The sequence below is a fragment of the Melozone crissalis genome, unplaced genomic scaffold, assembly GCF_028551555.1.
Source record: "Melozone crissalis strain CALT ecotype California unplaced genomic scaffold, PUWL_Pcris_2 ptg000016l_1, whole genome shotgun sequence".
Taxonomy (NCBI): domain Eukaryota; kingdom Metazoa; phylum Chordata; class Aves; order Passeriformes; family Passerellidae; genus Melozone; species Melozone crissalis.
The window spans coordinates 39,094,337-39,110,684 of NW_026535794.1; the positions used below are offsets into that span (position 1 = coordinate 39,094,337).

The 16,348-nt window shown below is 40.2% G+C and overlaps 1 protein-coding gene across 9 annotated transcripts in view; it reads right to left on the bottom strand.

Annotated features, from left to right (window-relative positions):
- Nucleotides 1-3,136: 3,136 nt before the first annotated feature.
- THRB (thyroid hormone receptor beta) overlaps nucleotides 3,137-16,348 on the bottom strand; it is a 166,132-nt gene continuing 152,920 nt past the window's right edge. For 7 of the 9 annotated variants that reach the window (XM_054273748.1, XM_054273750.1, XM_054273749.1 and 4 more), the window contains 5 exons: nucleotides 16,052-16,199; nucleotides 14,448-14,653; nucleotides 11,494-11,640; nucleotides 7,248-7,506; nucleotides 3,138-5,799 (listed from right to left, as the gene is read on the bottom strand). In XM_054273748.1, coding sequence (XP_054129723.1) covers nucleotides 5,558-5,799; nucleotides 7,248-7,506; nucleotides 11,494-11,640; nucleotides 14,448-14,653; nucleotides 16,052-16,199 — 1,002 coding nt within the window. In that variant the 3' untranslated portion in view covers nucleotides 3,138-5,557. Of the gene's footprint in view, nucleotides 5,800-7,247; nucleotides 7,507-11,493; nucleotides 11,641-14,447; nucleotides 14,654-16,051; nucleotides 16,200-16,348 lie in introns of all 9 variants that reach the window. The other 2 variants (XM_054273746.1, XM_054273747.1) reach the window with 1 other exon arrangement.

Genomic DNA, 16,348 nt, shown 5'->3' on the forward strand with positions numbered 1-16,348 from the left:
GAAATCACCATGAAACAAGAGCCCAGAACAGGTTTGCCATCTGGGACAGGCCAAGGCATTGCTCTGGATCCAGGCAATAGACCTGGCTTCTTCCTGATGGGAGTGGAAGAACTGGAGGAGAAATAAGAACTGCAAAGGAAAATAAGGCTAGAGAAAATATCTGAATGAGAAGATCTTCTCCAATAGGTAGGGGACCAAGGTATGGAAAGTATGAAAGGATGGGAAGCTTATTGCTCTTGTCACACCATCCCTGTTTAGACTGGGAGTGGAGAAGGAAAGAAAGGGCGTTCCCTTAAAAAATGTAATTGAGTGAGACATAAATCAAGAGTCAGTTCACTGGAGTAAATTAAGGTTGGCTGCTGTGAACAGTGAGGAAGTGAAAACCTTTGGTTGGCTGCCCAAGGGAAGGGAGGAGAGGAGATAAGATATGAGGTAGGTGATGAAAGGGATGCAGAAGCACAGAAATGTGAACAGGTTATAGCTGATAAAACATTGTGCTCTAGGTTCTACTTTTCCCATTCCAGTGGTTTGGAAGCGTGAGACAGAGCTGACAAAAGAGCCTGCAACAAAGAGACAGAGACACCAGGACCACTTTTCAGTTATAAGCTTTTTCTTTTTTAGAATTCAAGCTTACACAGTTATCTATGCCCACTATATTCATAATTACATTTTAATATCTGCATACAAAAGCTATGTAAAAATTATTTTCTTCCCCAAATATACAAATTTTCTCTTTAGATAGTTTAAAACATTTGTGATCACAGATTTTTTTAATATATTTTAGGCTGAAAAAATATTACCAATCTAGCATAACTCTTAACACTGTTTGCAAAAAAATACATCATCCAAGGTACTTTGTTTTTTACTGTATGGTGTAATGTTTGCCTTACCCTCAGGGCATGAAACTGATATAAAAAAATTAACCAAATAAGTAAAACCCACAACCCTCATAGACAAAGTAGTAAGTCCTCCCAACTGACTTCATAAAAACGAATAAACAACCCAAACCACTCTCCTCTTCAAAAAAATTATGAATGACTAATTTGATGTATTTATGAGCAAACTGAAACTGTAGAGTGCTAAGGAAGTAGGAAAAGAGAAAAAGAAATTACAGTATGTCAGCTAGTTCATGCCCTGATACTATCTTTACCAACATTAAATGTGTAATTAAATAAAGTGTCTTTTAATGTTTTACATTGTGCTCAGTAATTTACATAAATTTAATCCACACCTGGGTGCTGATGTAGATTTACATTTGATTGTCTTGTGCATAAACAAGGTTAGCTTTTAAAGAAGGTAAACTGTGCAATGGACAGTCACAAACAACTTATTACCTGCACAATATTGCTTTTTGAAGGCGACATCAGTCAATGTGGATACACACAAATAATGCATACTCTTTGCGTTTGCTAACATCTATACTAAAACTTTGTGATAAGGCCAAACCTTTTTTTTTTGTTTTGTTTTTAATTTTAAAGCAAAAATATACCATAGTAAAAAAAAAAAATAAAACAAACCAAAAACGTGCTCACACCGTTTTGAGTCTTTAAGTGGAAAATAAATCTCTATCACACTAGAATAAAATTCTCTCTATAAAATTTAAATACAGATCACTTCATTACTATATCAAAAGGAAATGTCTGGCAATCATTTCCAGATGATCACAATAACAAGACACATTAAGAGGTTCTGTTGCCTCTTCCTTTGTGAAAAGATAAATGTTGAACACTTTCAATTGCTCTCACAGTGAGAGGAAAACGTTCCTTGGTTGTGGATTTTGATTCTGTCAATGAAAAAGGTTTAGCCTTAGGAATGCTGGCTACATCTCAAAACTGTAAGACTGATTTTTAAAATTTATGATTCATGCAGCAAGAAGTCAATATGACACATACAGATTAGAGTTCCATAGCATAAAAATACATCACTAGCAATGACATGCTCTGCTTGTGATTAACAGCCCTCTCTTGGCAGATTTCTGATATAAATGGTCTTTCTGGACAGTTTTTTCCTCTTTCTCATACCTGCCTCTGAAGAAGCAAGCAGTCTGCTTAAAGATGATTTTGGACCTGGGAGGTCTAAATCTAAGGTCTACATTTTGGCAGAATGTAAACAAAAACCATTAGCACACACTATATATGTTATAATAAATATCACAACTTAACTGAGATTACACATGAAATGAGTATCTAAATGCACATGTCACTCAGGGCAATACCAGGATTGGTGACAATCAGGTTTGACAGGAAAAACCTTCTGTGTGAGACCCACATGTAGACCACAAAGCAAACATGAGAGCCACGTGGCACCAGTAGAAACAAGACTCTGGACTGTGCTGGAAAGCACAAGTTTGTTATTTCACTCAGAAGGCCAGGTACTGCAAAGGGGGCTGGCGGTGGCATTGGTGTCTGCCACTGAGGTGGTCAGTCCAGGGCTCAATCCCACAATGGCCTGAGATCTCTGATATTTAGAAGTACGTCTTTGCAGAGCTAAGGTAAGTTAGTTTTGCTCTCATGATCACATAAATCAGAAGTCATACTGAGGAAAGGAAAGGAAATGAGAGAAACTGGTAGGAGATCAGAGGCCATTAGATGTCAGTTCATCCATCTGTCAAATCTGTCCAACTATGAGCTTGGTCTTAGTTTTCAGTTAGGGAATACTACTAACTCAGTCTGTTAATTAGTGCCAGACTCCAACTTAACCTGAAAAGCTAGAAAAACATGTTGATGTATGTCCTTTCTGCTTAGAGCACCGCCAGAACTGTCTAAGTTGGTTGCCTGATTTTAGGCACTTCAGTCCATCTGCAATCACCTAAGGAAGGAGGCCTGATTTTCTGAACCCTGACTAAGCACAGCTCCAAACTGCATTGGTATTTAGGAAGAAGAAGAGGTGTGATGCTTCCTCTCCTGGGTCTCACCTGCAGCACAGTCAAAAGCTTGAATGCCTACTCAAGCTCACATTAAGCAAACAGGTGAAGTACTTGCACTGGCTTCAGGAGGAATTCCATGCTCAGATCCATGGCAGAACAGGGCTTCAAAAGACATGCACATTTCTCTTTCCTTTGCAAGCCACTGTGGGATATGGGACTAGAAACTCAGAAGGGGCTCCAAATGGGCAGAACCAAAAGGGGGGATTACATAACTAAATGCTCTTTGAATTGAACACTATTGTTAAATATGCTAATTTATTAAACTCACAAAATTGCAGAAGGCCTGTATCACGTGTTCATTTTGCCATATTTGCACCTGGAGGCCTCCAACTCTGCTTTTATATTCCTTGCTATATTAATATTGTCTCGAAAGTATGTTGTTTTGTTTCTAGATTGTGAAGGCATCAGTGCAAGTAAGGGATTGGCTGCTTTTCTGAGTTCCCTACTACATGCTGTAAGTCCTCCATCAAGTCACTCCAAATCACCTATCCAAAAAGCCAGTTTCTGACTTTTTACCCCCAAGACTGTGCTCTACAAGGAATTTGGATAGAGATGTTGTTTAGACACATGCTTCAAGATGGAGCCAACACAGCCAACAAAAGAGGTTTTACACCAAATATTTAAGAAATAATCTCCAGTGGTGTGTCTTCACTGCTACCTGCAGAAAAACTCCTACACACCCCAATGTGTTTCATGTTCTGACAAAAAACCCCCTAAGTGATAACATTCGTGCTCACAGCTCATCACAGGTGCATATGGTATCAAACAACAGAGAGAACAAGATTCCACATCCCTAAAAATGTGCCCAATTGCACTCCACATGCTTTATCAATGATGTAGGGAAAGAAGGGTAGAAAAAGTTTAACTCCTGACACACGTACATCGTGTTCCATCTATTAGTTTTCCTGAGTATCCTGTTTTTATGAGGGGATAAGTACATAACCTATGGGTTCAGATATGGGCCACGAGCTTTGAAAGTCAACACATGCACTCTAACAATGCCCACAACTTGCTGGGCAAATGGGACAATAAATAGCAGAGAAAGAAACTGGTACAAATCAATGCACAGCATGAAAGAATGTAGGGTATGAGGCAGTGCAAAAAACATGAACTAAGTCTCTGGTTCCCAGGAAGAAGAGAAAGATTTTTTAGAAGTGTCATACAAATTCAGAGGATGATTTAATATCAAGTTTATAAAACCCAGGGACAACATCCCTGAATGGAGATGGTGAGAGAGGAACCTCTACCTACAATGTCCTCATCACTGGCCTCCAAACATTCCAGGACTGTGTGTACTGGCTTGCAGACTTCGGCAGCAGGACATTTTGTCATTGCTCAGTTTGGTTCCTGCTAGTGCAGTTAGTGGAAATAAATTAAAAGAATCAAGAGAGCATCTAGCCTAATGAAACACATATAGACATACCTGTAGGGAGGGAGAACTCAGCTGATCCACATGCACACACACAAAGGGCAGAGTCAGAGAGAGAGAGAAGATAAAAATACGGAAATATGTTTAAGACATCTGTTGAAGATTTGTAATTATATATATATAAAATTATATATATAGGTGCATATAAACTTTATATATATATATATAAAAACAGAGGATTACTGCTGAGCAACACTGTTTGTATTCCTGGGATAAAGCTCTACAGTCTTGAGTGTTGTTAATAACACAGTTGGTTTCTGTCCTATCTGAAAGTCACCTCATATGTTCCATTCTCCTTGTTGTCATTCCGTGAGCTCTCACATCCCTGAATTAACTCTGAGACACTGCCTGCTATCCTGACAGAGAGCCTTCTCCCTCAGAGTGGTAGATTTTCCACACACCTCAGAAAAAGCAGACCCTTCCACTATCAGGAGCACCTCAGAGAATCAAATTTCTGTCCTTGCTCCAACAAACCTTCCAGTGAAGTTACCTGGAGTCCAAATTTAGAAACTGAAGATCTTAATATCTTATACACATGGAAAAAAGAAAGACCAACAAGACTCAGTCCCTTCTAACACTGCATTATCTTAAGTACTTGATTTATGGGGCCCAGTTAAACTGCATCTGCTGGAAAAAACCGCAGAGAATGATGGGACTATAATGATAATGAAGATTCTAGATCATAGTGGTCATTGTTACAATAGAAACCATGACAAAGACCAGAAATTTCGTACTATGAATTGGTCAGTTGTACCCTGCAAAAGGAGTAACAAAAGACAGAATTGTCAGGGTCAAATTAACAATAGCTGTTTCAACTTGAAGGCAAATTTATTTTTCTGCCACTTCAGTCTCTCTCCCCTATTTTCCAGGCAATGATGGGTGTGAGCTGGTGACCACGCAAATGCTGGTGAATGAGATTGGTCTGTTCGTATTTTCACTGTTAAGCTGTCAAAGCACTCACATCAAAGGACTGAAGAACAAATTGCAATAGTCACAAGTACCCGCATTAAAGGGATGTTTTCATCCATGTGTATACAACTGCCCCCAGCAACCCCAAAAGAAAACTCAAACAAAACCCCAGCCCCATCTCAAGAAACAGAAGACCACGAAAGAAGAAGAACAAACAGGTGAGAAGAGCTGGGCAATGGGATGAAATGACAGCCAGTAGTGCGACCGGGGTGTGGAGAACCACTTCAGTCTCTCTAATCCTCAAACACTTCCAGGAACAACGGAGGGAACAGTTCTGTGGGGCACTCCACCTTCATGTGCAGGAAGCGGCTGGCATGGCAGGCTCCGATCATTCGCAGGTCTGTCACTTTCATCAGCAGTTTTGGCCAAAAGTGTGCAACATGGTGTTTTCTGTAGTTAATGTAGTGTTCGAATGCCAGGAGGAAACCCTCTTGACACTTTTCTATTCTCTCCACGCAAACAAGGCCTGGGCGATCTGCAGATACAAAGCAGCAGCAGAATTATCATTCCTACATATTTGCTTTAACAAATGCCTGATCATGAATCAGGAAAAACAGGATGATTCTGATGTTAGGAAAGAAAGGAGAGAGACCAGAGACTTTCACTTCTTTCACTCCAGCCAACTCACTTGCTAGTACTATGCCTGTTAAAAGAAGAAGATAATCCTTCCTTTCTTCATCCAATGCCTGCTTTGCTCACTTACACACACTTACACAGAGTGTAGACATTTGGGAAGTGTTTCCTTACAGTGACTAGAACATCAGATTCCTGATTGCAGCTAAGGGTTCTATCTACATTTTTCTATAAAACAACTAATAAAGAAACAAAAAAAAAAATCCTTGTCAGGTATCTAAATTACAGTTCCTTTCTATCTGGTTTTCTACAATCTGACTAATGGTTTGATCATGCTTTGATCCCAGGTGGGCTGTTATGGAGCATCAAGGAACAACAAAGGCTGAAAATCTGGCTGTCTCAACTGGCACCCAGATGGGGACTGGGAAAGCCCCTTTCACATCACTTCTCAGGAGACACCTCTGGGAAAGCAGGTCATTTTTGAATTAGCTTTTGAAAACCCTGTTCCCATATCAGTGTGTAGGGACCTAAAAAAGAAATCAAAAAGTTTTGATGGAGAAAATAAAGTGCTGTGTTGTGATTAATGTGGAAATCTTTTTATCTCAGATACAGTTAATGCTTGTAAATCACTGATTGTGTATTGTTATTCAGTGCCCAATCTTCAAAGCATCTTAAAATAAAATCTTGCCAGATCTACCACTGCCCAAGAATGGAATTTCCTCTTTGGGCTGGCACAATCGCTAGAAGCATATATGAAAACACACTCAAATTGAGAAGGTTAGAAACTCTTTGGAAATCATAGGAAATTGTCTGTGCTGCTTTTGTATCATGACCAGTTGCAAATGGTCCCAGTGTAGGGAAGCAGCACTTGTAAATGCCCATTAGGAAGCGCTGGTGCTGTTAATTAGGAAAACAAGAGGGCAAGTCAAACTAAGCATATGAGACTGGTGTAAATGTGTATGAATGCCCAGTGCATGACATTGCTTGGGGGAAGAGGGAACTTATTATAAGGATCAGTGTTGCTAAATTATCCATTTTTCATTTAAGGAAAACTGGCTCAGAATCAGAACTGATTTCTTCTTGATGATCATCCCTGGCTCATTCCTAAGTACCAAAATGAGCAAGGTGTGTTACCAAAACCAGTTTTATGTCCACCTCTCTGAACACTCTGAATTTTTTTTATGATGCTTACCAAAATAAGTCACTGGGGTTTTGAGAGAAAATTTCTCTCACACATTACTCTAGTCAGCACTACAAGATCTAACCTATCTTGTTTCTTTATAAAGAGGCTTGTGACAAAGGCCAAAGAGTTTCAAAATTGTTTGGATCCCAATATATTTCTGTTCTCACCTGATGACATGAGCAGAACAGCCTGAAGAAGGGCAACCTCGGTGTCATCCAGGTTAAATGAAGAAAGAGACATGCCCAGGTCAAAAATGGCATCAGACACTACGCCAAGACCCCCATTTTTCAGCTGGCCCCTTGTCACTGCCATCTCCCCATTCAGTGTTAAAGTCTCACTCTCGGGGTCATAGCGAACTGCTGCTCGGAGGGACATGATCTCCATACAGCAGCCTTTCAGAAGGATGATCTGGTCTTCACATGGCAGCTGCAGAAATTATAAATGGCAAAGAAAAATTCATGTTTGTCAGACTGAGTGGCTTTTACAGCTACAACAGATCCACGAGCCCAAAGTTGCAGTTCACAGCCCAGGACACTGTCCTGCATAGTGCAGCTCCCCTCCAAACATGCTGCTCTGCACAAACCCCCAGGATCTGCATTCCTGTCTTCAGGAACTGCCAGCAGGTTAACAATCCCTGGTTAGCATCTCCACACACCCTTGGGAAATCTAGCAATAACACAGCTGTTGGCTCCTTCAGCTTACAACTTATCATAGGAGAATAAACCATAATTGGGGCTGGTGCAAACCTCAGCCATCCCAGTTAAATTCACTATCAGCCATACTTATTTCTTACCTGACCAGAGGAAAGGAAAGACATTTGGGAGGGTCTGTAAGAGTGGACTGTGTTTTAAATAAATGTTTATATCTACAGGATATAGCTCAATCAGTGGAGCAGGAATTCTCACTGCCCATTTTAACAACAGAGAATTTATTAATCTAAACTTAATCTAGTAAGGCTGTTCTCCCTGCACTATTGCCGGACAGACAGAAAATCTATAGTATAGCTACAGCTTTTATGCTGCAGCATAAACTGTGATCTTCAGGGCATGTGACTTTTCCATGCCATTAACAAAGGCAAGCTGCCCAAAGGTTCTGTATTTACAGACTATAACCAGGATGCTGACATGTGAGCAGAACATGTTCTATAAAGAATGTCCTTATGTTTTCATAAGTTATTTAACAATAACAAAACCCACCAAGACTGTTTTGAGACTGTAAGCGAACAGCAATGGTCCCACATATGAAAGAGCAACACACTTCTGCTTGGCTTGAAAGGAGGCAAAAAGCCATTTATTTTTGATTTATATAAAATTATTATATTTACCTGTTTTGCAATTCAAAAATGAACCCCCCCTGAACAATAGGTTTACATGGCAACAGTGTACTTGCAAAGCAAGTGCACTGATTTGGTGGGAAATGATGCAGAGCTACCTAATGCAAGTGGAAAGCAGTTCCCAGTTGGAGCAGAGTTTTAAGCACAGAGCTAGTCATGGTCAGGAAAATGAGTTGAGTCATGCAGCTACTTTTCCAGCAATGCCAGCTTCAGGTGTGAAGTGTTTAATACACAAGAAAATTGACTCATCCTGTTCAGAGCAAATCAGTTTCCCTACAGATGACCCTCAGCTCAGCAGCAGTGCGAGGAAGACTGCACAGGCACAGCAGAAGTCTTGCTACCCAATGACAATTCCACTGTTTGGCAGCAGAGACTGAAGAAGGGAAAGAAATAGAGTTTAAAAAAAATTAAAACGAGAATAGATTGGTGAGCGGAACCATGAAGAGATACTGGAAAAAGCAATGGAAGCGAAAAAAAGAACATGAAAGAAAGGCAAAGAGAAGGGACAAGAAAAGAGAATTGAAAAAAAACACCAAGCTTCTAAACAGTAGGAAGAATAGTAGAAAAGAAATAGGTAACAGTAGAGAAGATATTTTGTGATGCTTCAGCTGTTTTATTAGTGAGCCATGAAACGAATTCAATTCTCTCTACTTGATCCTTCTTAAAACTTCTTTATGGTAGAGGCAGTCTGACCACACCTGTCTTTCACCTGCTTTTCTAATTCTGAAGGATACATGGGACACCTGTTTCACAGATGCCAAGCCTCAGGTCTTATCTGCCAGTAGCAGGAGTTACTAGAGACAGGAGGCTTGAACATCAGTTCTACTCCCAGCTGTGCAGATTTTAATGCTACCTACGTTCATCACTTGAGTGTTGCCACCAGAGCATCTTCCAGTAGCAGGATCAATAAATGTGACTGAAACTCTGCCATGTGTTGTCCTTTCCTCTCTCTCTGCAGGGAGAAAAGGCACAAGGCAGGAACCTGAAGGGCTCACCTCTGCAGGACACGTGCAATGCAGCACCGTGGAATTGAGCTGACCTGAGTGATCTCAAAGAGTATTCACACAGCTTCACCCACTGTGGAACCACTGATGCCTTGACATTTAAAACCCACTTTAAACTTATTACATTCTCCTCCATTTTCTAAGCAGAAAGAAAAGCAGGAAAGAAACAACAGGAGAAATGCTGAGAAGCAAATCAAGTTTTCCTTATACTTTGATTAGTCTGGGATTGGATACTTGGTTTGAGGCAGGGAACAATGGGTGCACACAAGCTAAGCTGGGCACTCAGTGCTTTGCTGGCTTCTACATGTGTCCAGAGATGTGAAAAAGAAGGAAAAGTAGCCTTATGAAAATATAAGTGGCCATGGTTGCTCCCTGTCATGTCCCACTTTCATAGAGATTTAGTGCATTCTCAGACAGCCTCTGGAATTATGAACTGAGTTAATGTTTAAATGCTCTGCAGATCCTATGGAAGAAAGAAGTGTTTTGTCCTGTAAAAAATCTACAGCCCACACAGTGTTGCTTCTAAGAAAAAGGTATGGATTAAAAATCATAATGGAAACAAAGTTAACAGGAGGGTGCCCCTTCAAAAAGAAGCAAACATTTGTCATTTTCTTCATGCTACAGGAAGTGCTATATGACAACTTGGAGGACAACTGTCCTACTCCATTGTGTTCTTGAGGAGTTGTCCCTCACCCAGCCATCAGATCTTGCTGTATCTGGGCAGGTGTCAGGGTTACACAGTGCTCAGCTGTAAACAAAGCCCGTCCAGCTGAGCCACATAACATAGAGACGTCATGCTCAACAATACCTTGACTTCTTCATCCATGATTCCTGCCTAGCTCTGACACAAGTGGGTCCATGGTAGCCAGGAGGGGTAGGAGATGTCAGATGGGCACTGAGGTCTGTGTGTGACTGGCAGAGCTTTCTAAATTAAAAAGACTTCCTTGGTATGTCACTGCAATTTCCCACCAACAAATGCCAGATCAGAGGAGACTGATTCCCTCAGACACTAAATGGTCATGAGCTATGGACATATTCCTTGTATTTTAAAATCTTCATGCTTGGCTACATTTCATGCTTCCTTGACTGATGGCTGATGACCAATGCAGAGGCTGGCCAGGGTGAGATATTTACACTGTGACTACTATTGATATTTACCTCTTCTTGTTCTGTACTTGCCAGAGAACATATATAGCACTCCCTGAATGACTTTAAAAAAAAGATGCCAGCCACAGTAGAGTAAAATTTGATGGCTGCATTACCCTTCCTTTCTGGTAGGGTGTTGACCTCAAAGGATGAAATGGAAGGTGTTCCTGCTGACGGCAGGGGGTTGGAACTGGATGATTTTTAAGGTCCCTTGCAACACAAACCTTTCTATGATTCTTTGAAAATTATTTAGATTATTAAGACTGAAATATTATTTCAGGCTGCAGTTCTGATACCATTTATTAAATCGGAGGGAAAAAAAATATAATCAGCCATTGCATCTGGTCCTTCAATAAAAATGATACCTTGGTACAAATGAGATCAGATTAAGACCTCTGTATTCCTTATGTGCAACCAAGTCCTTGAGTCTATTTACTGTATATTTACCTAAGAGTATCTACTTGGAATGACAATCCATTGCTTTCACAAACTCTTTTATGCACAACCTCCCCATTCAGGAAAACCAAGCCTAGGAAACCCAATGAGGCAAGTGCCACTTCTGGACAGGGGTGCTTTCCTGAATTTCAAGAATTTTTTACTGTCTAGACCTAACTCCACAATACTGTACCTGCCAAGGAACCTTCTAGACAGTACCTTTTTGTTAATTTGCTTTGTTGAAGGCCACCTCTAAAGACATATCTGAATCCCTAATGAACCACAATGACTTCCAGATTAACAAACTCAGGATTTCAGCAATCACAGGAAAAAGAAAATTAATGAAAATACAGATTATTCTATTCCCATTAATTCTGAGTGTCTTTAATTTTTTAATTTTAGGCAAACTGAATTTTTTAAGTTCCATGCCAGAGTATTTTGAGTAGTTTTTAACAACAGGCATAATAAATGAGGAGTGCAAGAAAGTCTTCTTACCTCACAAAACATAGGCAACTTTTTGGCAAAATCCACCACTCTTGTAATCGCTGGTGTGATAATTTTTGTAAACTGGCTGAAGGCTTCTAAATCCACTTTCCCACCTTCTGGGGCATTAACTATTGGTGCCTGCCCAATATCTTCTGGCTAAGGATATAAACAAAGACATTTAAAGGAGCAGTCTGTCTTAGAGCAACTATTTTATACTCCAAAAAGTCCTGCTTGGTATGGCAGAGGCGCTAAAATAAAAAGAAACGCTATTTGCTTTATAAGTGAAGTCCGCTTACGTCACAAAACGTGAATTCATTTCTAAGGTATACAAATCTGTGAATTCATTTTCATTGTGAAAGAGGTGACTGCACAGAGAAATGGGTGGCTGGTATGCTTCTACCCATTCTTTGTGGACAACTGGGCTGTTGTGCACATAGTTTCTTACTTGTGTCTGTATCTATGCATTTTATGGGTGCAGCACATACATCTTTTGCTTAAAAACATAGGCACGCTTTTCCTTACAGGAAAACTCTCAGCTGAAAGCTCTCAAGTTTCCCTAAAAGCAAAGAGTTGAGGAGACATGTTACCCCTGAGAAGATGCTGCATGCTTTGCAGAATTAGGCTCTTTCACCCACTCAAAGCTCAGAAAGCCTCCCCAGAACAGATTGCCAGGTATCACACAGCATCCCCCAGGCAATTGCCAAGGCCGGTTTCCAAAAGGCTAAAACAGCTTATGTGCAAAGCAAAAACAACTTAAGAGCAAGAAAGAACAGGCTAACTGAAAGGTGCCCTGGATAATGTAAATGGAATTTGAACTTATCTGTGTAAAATTTTGTTTGAAAATTGCCTGTTGCATGATTTCAGCTCAAGGCTTCTCCAAATGAACAACAAATCATATTTTGAGGATTTCAATAGGGATATACAATGAAATAGTTTCAAGGAGAATCTGTAATGAATGGTTTTTATTCCAACTGCACTTGAACTTGTTCACTTGTTTTTTGTGCAGCTGGTCAATGTTACCATGTCTTTTAAAAACAGGCACATCAAAACTGTTTTTGTTTTTGAACTGTGGCTTTGCAATTACAAACACCTACCAAACACCATGAAGAAATTTCATTCTGTTCACATTAAGGTCAAAAACTAGATAAAATCCAGAGACACAGACCTTTAAGACTGATGGGCCCCATGACATTTATATAAGATGCTTAAACACTGGAGGTGCTGAAAGTGCTGTCTGTAATAAAAACTTGTGTTCAACGACTTTTTAAAAGAAACACATCATAAAAGATCCTTCTGTAACTAATCTAAATCCAAATCTAACTTCTTATAAGAAAAAAACTCAGCAATGTGTTAATAAAGCAAGCACCAATTGTAAAGGAACAATGAAGAAGACTGGGCTCAATTATCTGATGGTTCCTATTAAAAAACTCAAACTCATTTCTAGGCTCTCTCCCTCCCTGAATCTTGGGTAACTAAACCACATTGTCTGTGTGCTCATGATAAACAAACTTCATCCCTTCCAAGCAAAAAAGACCAAATGCTTAAACTCACGCAAATCATTGTTATGGAGAAAAAGGAAGAGCACAGCATTTTCTTGGGAAAGGCAAAGGAAGTCAGGAGAGCCAGCTAAAGCTAACACCCTGGAGGGGAGCCCCTTCCACCTAACTCAACAGGAGAAGAGGTAAGGTAGACCTAATGAAGTCCCTGTTGTCAAAGAACCAGCCTCAGCCACATAAGGACAGATCCATAACTCCTGGGGCAGACTGTCAGCTTCTCCTGCTCTTCAACAACTCATTCCCAGCCCCAACCTCCAGCTCCCTAGGTTTTATCCCAAACCAGCTGATACCTGAAGAACAGCCTCCTGTCTAAGCAAACAAAAGTACTACTGCAGCTGCTTCTTGGTCTGCTCACACCTTGCTCTGCAACACCCCTGGAAAGCGCTCTCGTGGTTCTTGCCAGTGAGGACTGGCTGTGGTTTCCTGACTGTGGAGTCTATGGACACAAGCCATTCATATAGAAATATAGATGGTGTCACTGGCATTAAAAAAACACCAACATTATGAAAGAGATCAGCTGTTCTGAATACATAATTTCTCTGAGGAATTCAACAGCGAGTTGAAATTCCCATGGTGAATTACACAGTAAGAACCTGGGCTTGCAAAAAGATGAGTGTGCTCTATCTGATTTAGTATACCCTGACTGTTAAACACTCCTGTGTATTTCTGAAATGCAGTCTCTAATCCCTCTTTTGTGTGGTAGAAGCATTTTGCATTCTGCACTTATTTCCGTTAAAAATCGATTTAGAAAAATCAAATAAATCCTTTTTTAAACTCGAGCATCATAAATCAACATTAATTTTCTGACCCTTAGTTATAGGATGAAAATCCAAGTTGTTTTGTAGGCTGCAACCCCAATGGTATAGTGTATGTATCATCCTGTTCTCACTGAAATTAATTTTCCTTGCCTAATTTATTTTCAGTACTGTATTCACCATTAACCAAAAGAGGCAAAACCCCTGAGTTATTAACCAAAACTACCAGCTTTCATCTAGAACTTTATATTGTTTTAAAACTTTCAGTATGTTTTATGATAGTCCCTAATAAAGACAACTATCCCTAGATGGAATATATTAAAAAAATACAGTACGTATTATAGACTGCTTCTGTTCTCAGTCAGGAGAGAAACAATTTTTCTACTTTTTCTTATCACAGCACAATAAAAGTATCAAGCTGAGTAAGCCTTGACATAGCAACACACTGTTTATCTTTTGAAATACATGGTCTGATCAAACACTGAGGTTCAGGCACGAAAAATGAAGCAATAACTACGCAAAATCACCCTTTTTTCACAAACATCAGTACACTGGCAATAAAATCTCTTTGGGGTTGCAATGCTGGGAAGGCACCGCAGAAGAAATAACAGAACCTGGCTCTAAGAGCAGTGTATAAGGCTACAATCCTTACCAGAAATTTCCTTTTCTGCTTCCAGTGGCTTCCTTGTGCATTGGTGGCCACATGTGCTTCAGTAACAATTTTGATGAGCTCCCATTCCTCATCTGTTGGCTCTGGTTTGTGCCCAATGGTCTTCTGCAGCTCTTCCCGACGTCTCTTCTCTCGATTTTCTTCTATCAGCTTCCTCTTTGCCAACCTCTTGCTGTCATCCAACACCACTAGCAGGGGAAAAAACACAAAAATGGCAGGGAGTTCATAAGACTGTCAGAAAGTTGGTCTTTTGCGTGCCTGAGGTACCAGTTGCTTACAGACACCTTAACTAATCAGTAAGGAAGTGCCTTGGCAAGACCCACAGCTGAGACAGTTCTCTTACTTTGCCCTTCAAACTTCATTTTCTCAGAAGCCTGGGTAGCAAAGAGTGACTTACCATCCTGGTAATGCTTTGTATACTGCCATTGCCCTCAAGGGGTTGTTCCACCAATAAAAGTAATATGCAAAAGCTTTGTGAGGTGTCCAAGTGCTCCTATAATGGACTTGGAGTAATCCATATTGGGAAAGATGCACTTCTGTTTTCTTTGAAGTCCTATCAGCATGCTCTCACACTCACTGCTCTGAAGTGCAGAAAATATACTTGTGTGCCAGCAGAAGGTAACATGGATCAAAGAAAGTGGGAGCACTTATTCACAGAAGGCTCATCTGCCTGAAGCATGACACAAACAGGTCAACATGCCTTTAGCTCTTTCCCCAGTCCCCACAAGTGATGTTCCTGTAGAGCCCCATTCCTTCCAGTGACTCCAGACACACAGGTCCCAGGGCTCTCTGCTCATCACTTCACTGGTATCCAGCCCCTTCCCTGAAGGTCCTACCTGGCCACAATGAAAATGTCCCCTTTATTCTATTTCCCTCTAGACAGAGGGAACTGTTATACATTACATTAACAATGAAAATACTAAGTTAGACTATTCTTCTGTTGTTTACTGGGCCTGTTTTCCTGTCAGTTCTTCTGCAAAGGATTATACTGGCAACAACCATGAAGGCACAAGGGGATTTATATGACTTCTGGGGGGCTTAACGTGACTTCTTCCCATTTGTAGTAATTGAAGTTATTGGTGTAAATCCCTGTGCAATGGCAGGAAAAGAAGACCCCTAAGGATTAATCTTACAGCCATATTTTCTAGTTCTTTAGAAAAGACTCAAAATCTTTGCAGCAGATAACTTCTTCAGGGCTAAAAATAAAACAAACAACTGCAGGATGACTCATACAATGACATTCAATTTCACATCCTCCAGAATTTTCTAAACAAGATGTTTTTATCTCAAGTGAAGTGTCCATCCAGATGCATTTCTCCCTCCTCTCCTCCAAACAGTGAACATCCCTATTGTCACTCAGCTTGGTAAGGCCAGGAGAAGGTGCACCCTGATGAAGGATAAACAAAAAGTTACAGCCCTGTGAAAGTGGCTTAATGCAACGAGTGCGATTCCCCGGTATTATTAAATCCAGAAAAGGGCTGGCAGTTCTACTTTACTTTAACAAGCTTCATCAATCAACATACTTTAGGCAAACACAGACACTGAAAAAAAAATAAAATAAAGAAAAACCAGGAAAATATACTTACAATCTGTTGCCATGCCAACAAAGATACATTTTTTGAAGCGACATTCCTGGCACTGATTTCTTGTTACTTTGTCTATCACACATTTTCCTTCATATTTACAGGAATAGGTTGGATGGAGGTTCTTCTGAATGGTTCTTCTAAAAAAACCCTAGGTGCAAGAAATAAGTACATTGGAAGGCATTAGCACTGAGCAATTTTTAAAAATTGGGAGCTGGTTGATTTGTTAGGCATGTACCTAACTATGCAAGATAACAAACTTCATTCCCAAAAATTCTCAAAGCTCTCAAACCAGTTTAT